The 9,158-nt window shown below is 39.1% G+C and overlaps 1 protein-coding gene across 1 annotated transcript; it reads right to left on the bottom strand.

Moving 5' to 3' along the window:
- Positions 1-427: 427 nt before the first annotated feature.
- Positions 428-4,631, bottom strand: LOC307045303 (uncharacterized protein; the record flags this gene model as incomplete). The annotated part of the gene is made up of 6 exons (XM_079690870.1): positions 428-1,088; positions 1,212-1,348; positions 2,818-2,878; positions 2,963-3,044; positions 4,207-4,368; positions 4,622-4,631. 6 exons carry the CDS (start codon positions 4,629-4,631, stop codon positions 1,034-1,036), a joined length of 507 nt encoding a protein of 168 aa, XP_079546996.1. The 3' UTR covers positions 428-1,033.
- Between the last annotated feature and the right edge of the window lie 4,527 nt (positions 4,632-9,158).

Genomic DNA, 9,158 nt, shown 5'->3' with positions numbered 1-9,158 from the left:
TCATGTCCCTTCTACATCAACATGTGTCCCCTCTTCTTCATGTCTCTTCTACATCAACATGTGTCCCCTCTTCTTCATGTCTCTTCTACATCAACATGTGTCCCCTCTTCTTCATGTCTCTTCTACATCAACATGTGTCCCCTCTTCTCCATGTCTCTTCTACATCAACATGTGTCCCCTCTTCTTCATGTCTCTTCTACATCAACATGTGTCCCCTCTGTGGAAAGAGACTCTGAAAGCTTCAGGAACAAAGATTCTCTCTCTTTTGATCCATTTCTATAAAAACCTGTCTGAAAATGAGCTGATCAGATTTTGGCCACTTTATGATGTCATAACGATTTGTTACTTTGTGTAACCATTAGCCAATCAGCAACCAAGGTAACCCCCCCCCCCCCCCTTATCACCTGAATCTACTCCTAGAGCACCATTGAGACGTGCTCTGTATATCTGAGAACTATAATATATTGATGAAAAACAGTATGATAGGGGACCTATAAGGCATTTAATCCAATAGTAGTTGGGACATTTCTGATAAAAGGTCAAGTAAGCCTCAAAATCATTTATATTTTGGAAGATGAATAAAAGAGTGAATACATGTTATATGAAGTAATTAGAGAAATGTAGAAAGGTAATTGTTTTTTATCATTAAAATCTAGCTCTATGCTAATATCTCCAGTTTCCCAATAAATAAAATGCTGGCAGTGGGAAGCTAGTTAGGGATCACATCCTTTGTTGTACAGAAAGCTACTACTTTATTATTGGGCGAAAACATTATGCTAACCAAGTTAAATTAACAATTTGATGCGTTAAATACATTTGCTACTACAGCTGTCTAAGTAAGAGTAAAAAAAGCTAAGCTGAACACTTTTTAATTAATACATGTTATGTTTCTTTAAGATACATAATTGTCTCATGGCAAATTTTTGGAGAGGCCGATCCTGTGAAATATATTTTAAAGATCAATATTGACCAGCGTAATTTACTCATTGTCAAAAAACTGAAGTATCAGACTTCAATGCAAAGCCTGCTGTGTTCAGTGGGCTTTGGTGATCACGCTGTACAATTCAGCTGGGTCCTCTGGTCTGGTCCTGAGAAATACATGATAATATCTCTCAGTGGCAATAGGCATACAAAATCCATTGATATATTTCAAAGTAATATCATTTTCATCTTGTAATGAGGGTGATGTTCCTGTGTGAGGATCTGCTCACCTCGGGGCACGACTGTTGAACTTGATGGCAGCGTACTCCGGGACTTCCTGTTGCTCCGTGTGTCCGAGGTGTTGACCTGCTCTCATGTTGGAGTAAAGAGGTTCTGCTTGGTTGTTGGAAAAGTGGACGGTGGCATACTAGAAAATAAAAATAATAATACTTTTTATGTGGAGGTGACTTGTAGGACTTCCAAGGACATCTTTCAATGCATAAAACAAATTATTGAAAAAGAAAAACAGCAAATCCTGAACCAAACACAAACAGGGCAAACATAAAAAGAGATATATTTAAGAACAAACACAAGGGGGACAGGGTCAGCAGTATTTCATCACAGCGTACAGAATGGTTGGTGATAAGTGGGGATGGTTAGATAATCAACTGAGGATGAGTGAAAGGAGCAGGAGGGGGTATACTCATGTGAAAGAGGTCAGTGAGATGGTTGGTGGGGAGGCTGTGGAGGGCTTTGTAGGTGAGCAGAAGGTTTTATTAGTCAATGTTGGTATTGAAGAGGGAGCCAGTGTAGCTGCTTGAGAAGGGGGATGATGTGGTCAGAGCACTCTGTGCGGGTAATGATCCCAGTTCTGAGTGATTTGGAGCTTGTGGAAGAGATTGGTGGACAGACCGGAGAGGGAACCCTTGCAATAGTCAATACAGGATGTGACAAATGCATGGACTAAGACTTAATCTAGAGAGGGATGGAGGGAGTCTTGAAATGTTGTGTAGGTGGAAGAATGAAGTCTGGGTGATGTTTCTTAAGGTAGGTGCAGAAGAGAGGGTGGTTCTAAGGTGACACCAAGGCTTTTGACTTAACTGGAGAGAGGTACAGAGAAGCAATCAATGATTAGGTTAGGGCAGTGGTTCTCAAACTTTTTCTTTCAGGCCCCCCTTTTGGAGAAAAAAAAAAGTCGGGCCCCCCCCCCCCTACACAAATAGTCACGTAATGGGCCAAGTTAACATTTATTCAAATACATCAATATGAGCATTCCTTTCAAAACAATAAAAAAATCCCTTTGCTAGAACAATAAGTTATAATACTTTGTTATAAACACAGAGACCCAGACGTACTTGTACTGTAGCTTATTATTTTCAAATTAATAATTTTTCAAATTATGATCTTTTTTTTTGTCATAACAATGTTTCCTCCTGGTCTCTTGCCCCCCCCCCCCCCCCTCCCTGTCATGCCTCTGCACCCTCCACTTTGAGAAACACTGGGTTAGGGGGAGTGAAGGTTTGTGGCATGGAGAGGTTGGTAGTGAAAGTGGTCATCGTGGTGAAGGAGGTAGATGATGAACAAGAGTGGACCCAGTACTGACACCTGGAGGACAACTCGTGAAACAGCAGAGCACCCTGACCTGTGACTGCTCATTTGGACATATTGTTGTCTGACATTGGGATCAGCTGTACATCTGAATGTTATTTGGTTGATAGTTTTTCAAAGGATTGCAGCCAGGACAGAAAACTCAAATGTGGTTTAATGGAAGAATTATCCCTGCTTCATCAACATCATGCTGTATGACAGAAAAGATTAAGGACGTTTCAAGACATTTTCAATAGAACAGATTTTTTGGGACTAGATAAACAGTATCTGTTATAAACATATTCTCACCTCTTCTGTGTGTTCCGGTCTCTCTTCAGGCTCAGCAGAGTCCCTGGAAGCCCTCTTTTTTCTGGTTACAAAAATTGATAAAGTTCTAACAAACACGTTTTCAATGATTTAACAAACAACGATTAAGTTGAACAGATCTGCTCACCTGATCCACAGGAAGACAGAGAGAGATATGACAGCCAGGAGAACAACAGGGATTGTTACCAAAGGTAGTAGATTCTGTGATCCTGAGAAACAGAGATCAAAAGAGAACAGACAGTTAATACAGCAGTGTTTCTCTAATGGGGATACTTTTTACTACGTGAATACTGTTTTTCCTTCCCTTTGAATCTCCTGGTGCTCCCAGAGCAGCTGGACAGCTAACCAGCCCAGTAAGTTTAGGGTTTGTCTCCAAACTTTCTCCTGCTCAGTTGCATCCAGAAAGTCCCTAATGTGCCCTTAATCATCAACTTAATTTTGAATACAAATACCTGCATTACTGAGGTCTTATCAGGTTTAGGCCCACTGGTGATCAAGGTCTAATTCCATTCCCACATTCACACTCTGCAGCTTTGGGGACAGAGCCTTCTCAGTGGCAGCTCCTAGGCTCTGGAAGTCCCTCCCCCAAGATCTTCGTGATTCTGAGACCCTCACAGTCTTTCAGTCCCGCCTCAAAACACATCTTTTCAACTCTGTCTACCCATAAGCCCCCCCCCCCCCCTTTCAATCAACTTCCTCTTGACTGCCTTTTTTTTGTTTATTTTATTTTACGAGACTTACTTGTTTGCCTGTCCTTGTTTGTCTACCCTCCCTCATACTGTGAAGCATCTTTGAGTTGTGAAAAGCGCTATATAAATAAAATGCATTATTAATATGATTAATAATTAAAAGGACGGTATCGTCTGCAAACAGTGAAATTAGCATCTAACGTCCCAATAAATGGGCACTGCACAGACCTTGGATTCACCTTACTGTTCTGTTCTTATGTAGGCAAGAAGAACCCTTTATTCATATTGGGTGTGCTTGACTTAACTTAACAAAACTCTCACTTTAAGTATTGAGGGAAAGACTGAACAACAAACTGCAGCACTAACCCAACAATTTGTCGAAACACAAGAGATAAGAGATGCTGGTTTATTTCTATTTTGAGATGTTTCTATTTTAGAATTGTTTATTTGTACTCTTTGTATCTGTTATTATGTTATGCTGCTGCAACAAAAAAAATTCCCAAATTGGGATTAATAAAGTTCATCTTATCTTATAATTAAAATCTATGAGCCGTTTTGTATGTAACAGAAAGAAAACTTTCCTACATCAACGATGACAACTGCAACTTTCTCCTGCCTGATATGTGACTGAAAACAAACAAGCTGATAAGTGTGTGGTTTAAGATGAAGCCATAAAACGTACCTGCCACAACAGTCAGATGAAAGGTGGAGTTACTACGTCCTAACTTGTTCTGGGCTCCACAGGAATAACTCCCAATGTGTTCAGCTCTGAAGTCAGTGATGGTGAAGATCTGTCCTGAAGCTTTTGGAGAGTCTTCATCCTCCTTGTACCAGGTGTAGTTAGCTGCTGGGTTAGCATCACTGCTACAGGTCAGAGTCACTGAACTGCCCTCCTCTATCTCAGCAGAGGGACTCACGGACACAGAGGGAAGCTTTGGAGAGTCTGAAAGAAATACAATAAATCAACAGATATGAGTAAAAATACATCATGTTGAATAGAAATGAGAGATAGGGGAGCATCTGGAATTTGGAAGTGTATTTTGAGAGTGTTAGAAAAATATCACTCGTCACCGGCTTGGTCTTCAATATCAGGATACATGTATTCATTATCCTTGGAAGAATGGAAGTATTCCTCACACACAGAGCTGCATGTCACAGACAGTTCCCTGAATAGTGTCTCTGACATGCTTATAGACAAGAGAGTGTTACAGTCACAAGATGGAGGAATATAAAGCAGTATCCTGGCCTTAGTTCAGATTAGCTAAAACCCACGTAAGCAATAAACATGACAGTCATTGTGTCTATCACCATAGAGGCTGAATCGTCATGGTAATCGTTGTCTCATCATATTCCTAAAACAGTGTGTCCTGACGCTCTTCTATCAAACATCCGGTTACACACACAGCTAAGCAGGGCCTTGTTATCATGTGCTACTCTGATATTAGAAGAGTACATTCAGTGTTTTCCCAGCAGACAGGTATAGAGCTAAACAAGAAAATGTTGTTGTGTATATATTTAGTTTTCTGTATTACTGCTGGCTTGAATACCCTGTCGCTGCTCTCCATCTCATTGACCTACAGCAGCAGACTGTGAACAAAGTTCTCATTGGTTGATGCTTTTTAAATCATCTGGGTTTTACTCACATTTCACATCAATAGAGATGGATTCAGATCTTGTTCTCCCCAGCAGATTCTCAGCTCTGCAGTAATACTGTCCACAGTCAGAGGACTGGATGGAGCTGAGGACAAGACGTGGTCCTTCATTGACAAAAGAAAGGTCTGCATTTTGATCCCTCCTGTACCAGGTGTATTTAGCTGCTGGGTTAGCATCACTGCTACAGGTCAGAGTCACTGAACTGCCCTCCTCTATCTCAGAGGGACTCACTGACACAGAGGGGAGCTTTGGAGCATCTGGAGATTCAGAGAGACCCGGGTCATTCACAATAGTATGTTTTAAATGTTAACATGGCTTTCTCAGATGATGCATTTTGGATTCATGGATCAATTTGGATTAATCGATATATTTTTAGGTCATTATTGTCATAAATGTCCTTTAAAAAAACATTTTAAGTATCTTAAAATCACCTTAAGCTATTAAGAGCATTACAGCAGACTGTGAATGAGAAGCTAATGTATAAAGCTGAAGGAAGAAGTAGAGATCAGTGAAATATTCTCCAGCAAAGACAGATTAAAGCTTTAAAACAATGTTTCACTCACATTTCACATCAACAAATATGTCTTTAGATGTCTTCGCCCCCAGTGAGTTCTCAGCTCTACAGTAATACTGTCCAGAGTCAGAGGACTGGATGGATCTGAAGACAAATTGTGTTCCTTCACTGAGAGGGGGAACGTTTGAATTTCCATCCCTCTTGTACCAGGTGTATGTAGCTGCTGGGTTAGCATCACTGCTACAGGTCAGAGTCACTGAACTGCCCTCCTTTATCTCAGCAGAGGGACTCACTGACACAGAGGGGAGCTTTGGAGCATCTGGAGGAGAAGTGTGAACAGTAAATATTTAGAATGTGTTGCTCACTAGATTAGCTCAAAGAGTATCTACATTATTGAACGCTGAATGAACTGTAGCTGCATTTTGGACTTTGAACATGGTTTGAAAAAATGCTTGTTGGACGGATTGAATCTTTATCCAAAAGGTGAATATAATTTAAGTTGTATTATGTTAATTAATTAATATCTACTGTAAATAATTGTTCATGGGTATTTCTGAATTATTATTAGTCATAATAAAGTAATGATTTGTCATTGGTTAAATGCCTTTTAGAGTATTACTTAATCAAGTCACAACTATGAACTGAGTCATGGAATTTAAGGATTTAGAGATAGCCTTGTAAAGTTAATACCAGTAAATATGAGTTAAATATAACAATATTGAACAGTCGTTTCTCAATGATGTCATCATTAGCAACTCTATAAAATGTGATTAGAAGATACTGCCAGTTCACTTTTCATTACCCACTTGTTCCCTGGATCCCATGTAATGTAAAGCAAGCTGAGCTGAAGAAAGTAGTGATGATAAGTAACATCTTCTCTAGAAACAACTAGACAGATAAAAGCTTGTTATCTTTAAATAAACTGTCTCACTCACATTTCACATCAATAAGGATGGTTTCAGATGTCCTCCTCCCCAGCTTGTTCCTAGCTCTACAGTAATACTGTCCAGAGTCAGAGGACTGGATGGAGCTGAAGACAAGCTGTCGTCCTGCACTGAGAAGAGGAACGTTAGGATTTCCATTCTTCTTGTACCAGGTGTACTTAGCTGCTGGGTTAGCATCACTGCTACAGGTCAGAGTCACTGAACGGCCCTCATCTATCTCACCAAAGGGTTTTGACACCGAAGGAATCCTCGGAGCATCTGGAGGAGATGTGTGAACATAACATATTAAGAATGTGTTTCTCACTGCATTAGCTCAAAGGGTATCTACATTATTGAACGCTGAATGTAGCTGCATTTTGAGTCATTACAGAGCATTGAATGAGGAACTCATTCCAAAAGAACCCTAACTTGAAGGACAGTTGTTGAGTATTTACTAATCACATTTTGTAGAGTACACTGAAAACACTAAAACATTGACTTTAATTAAATGTATTATGTCAATAAATTCATTGTATTGCATTAGGTGAGTTGAAAGCAGCAATATTAATTTGAACCTAATATTTTTCAGTTAAAATGTATATTACTGCTTTCAACTAACAAGGTGTCGGCAACCCACGGCTCTCGAGCCGCATGCGTCTCTTAAAGCCCTCTACTCTGGCTCTTTTGAGCTTAGACAAAAATAAGAAGGAAATCAAATAAAAGTATTTGTAGGACTATTTATATTTTGTTGCATGGTAGAAAATGTTTTGTATCTTGTATTTTGAGGTGATACTGTGACACATAAATAAAAAACAAAACGGTTTTAATTAGGTCGACTAAAATATGCGTCACATTCTGCTACGGTCCCGCGCCAGCGCCTTTTCTTACAGGTGAATAACCTGACCACCAGCTTGATGAGCGAACTATGGATAAATCAAAGAAAAGAAAAGTATCGGAGGAACACAGAGGGTTTAATTCTGCGTGGACAGAGTTATATGCTTTCACAGCAAACGATGCTGGCTTACCGGTATGTTTGATATGTGGAGAGAAGTTCTCAAAGGTGCTGCACGTATCGAGGAAAAACACGGAAGAGGAAGACAGCTGACGATCTTCAGTCATAACTCAATCAGTAAACTCTTTTTAGGGTGCAGCTATATGTTTTATTTATTTCAAAGTGGGTCCATTTTAATTATATTCATTTTTCTTCAAATGTGCAGAGGACTCCAGTGCTGTGTTTAATTAATTTTAAAGTAGGCCTGTAGGCTATTTGTTTTAATTCTCCTTATAAGAGGTCTTTGTTTATTATTAGAGGTAAACAGTTTTCTATAATGTAATAAATAATAAATGCAAAGAAACTGTAGCTTTTGTCTATGATGTAACAATATATACAACTTTATAAGCTATCAAATATGTTTTGCGGCTCCAGACAAAAAAATTGGTGGAAAAGAGGGCAAAATGGCTCTTTTGGACAAAAAGGTTGCAGACCCCTGAACTAACCTGATCAAATTATGTGTAATTTGTTGACATAATACATTTAATTAAAGTCAACATTTCAGTTTTTTCAGTGTAGCTAATATTTATATTTTAGAGAAACAACCGTTACATATTATGTAAATGATTTAAAATAAACTGTAAATAATTGTTCATGGGTATTTCTGAATTCTTATTGGTCATAATAAAGTAATGATTAGTCATTTGTTCAAAGCCGTTTAGTGTATCACTTAATCAAGTCACAACTATGAATTGAGTCATGGATTTTAAGGATTTAGAGATAGCCTTGTACCAGCGACGACCAGCAGAGCCTCCCCTGTCATACTCAGAGTCCAACCATTATTTTTTACTGGTATTAACTTTACAAGACTTGTACAGTTAATACCAGTAAAAAATAATGGTTAAATATAACAATATTTAACAGTCGTTTCTCAATGATGTCATCATTAGCAACTCTATCAAATGTGATTAGAAGATACTGCCAGTTCACCTTTCATTACCCACTTGTTCCCTGGATCCCATGTAATGTAAAGCAAGCTGAGCTGAAGAAAGTAGTGATGATAAGTAACATCTTCTCTAGAAACAACTAGACAGATATAAGCTTGTTATCTTTAAATAAACTGTCTTACTCACATTTCACGTCAATAAAGATGTTTACAGATGTGCTCCTCCCCAGCTTGTTCTCAGCTCTACAGAAATACTGTCCAGAGTCAGAGGACTGGATGGAGCTGAAGACAAACTGTGGTCGTTCACTGAGAAGTGGAACGTTACGATATCCATTCTCCTTGTACCAGGTGTAGTTAGCTGCTGGGTTAGCATCACTGCTACAGGTCAGAGTCACTGAACGGCCCTCCTTTATCTCAGCAGAGGGTCTCACTGACACAGAGGGGAGTTTTGGAGCATCTGGAGGAGATGTGTGAACAGTAAATATTTAGAATGTGTTTCTCACTGCATTAGCTCAAAGGGTATCTACATTATTGAACGCTGAATGAAGCTGCATTTCGAGTTATTACAGAGCATTGAATGAGGAACTCATTCCAAAAGAACCCTAAC

The sequence above is a fragment of the Notothenia rossii genome (assembly GCF_949606895.1).
Source record: "Notothenia rossii genome assembly, chromosome: 1".
Classification (NCBI taxonomy): Eukaryota; Metazoa; Chordata; class Actinopteri; order Perciformes; family Nototheniidae; genus Notothenia; species Notothenia rossii.
This window is presented reverse-complemented; position numbering and strand designations above follow the sequence as displayed.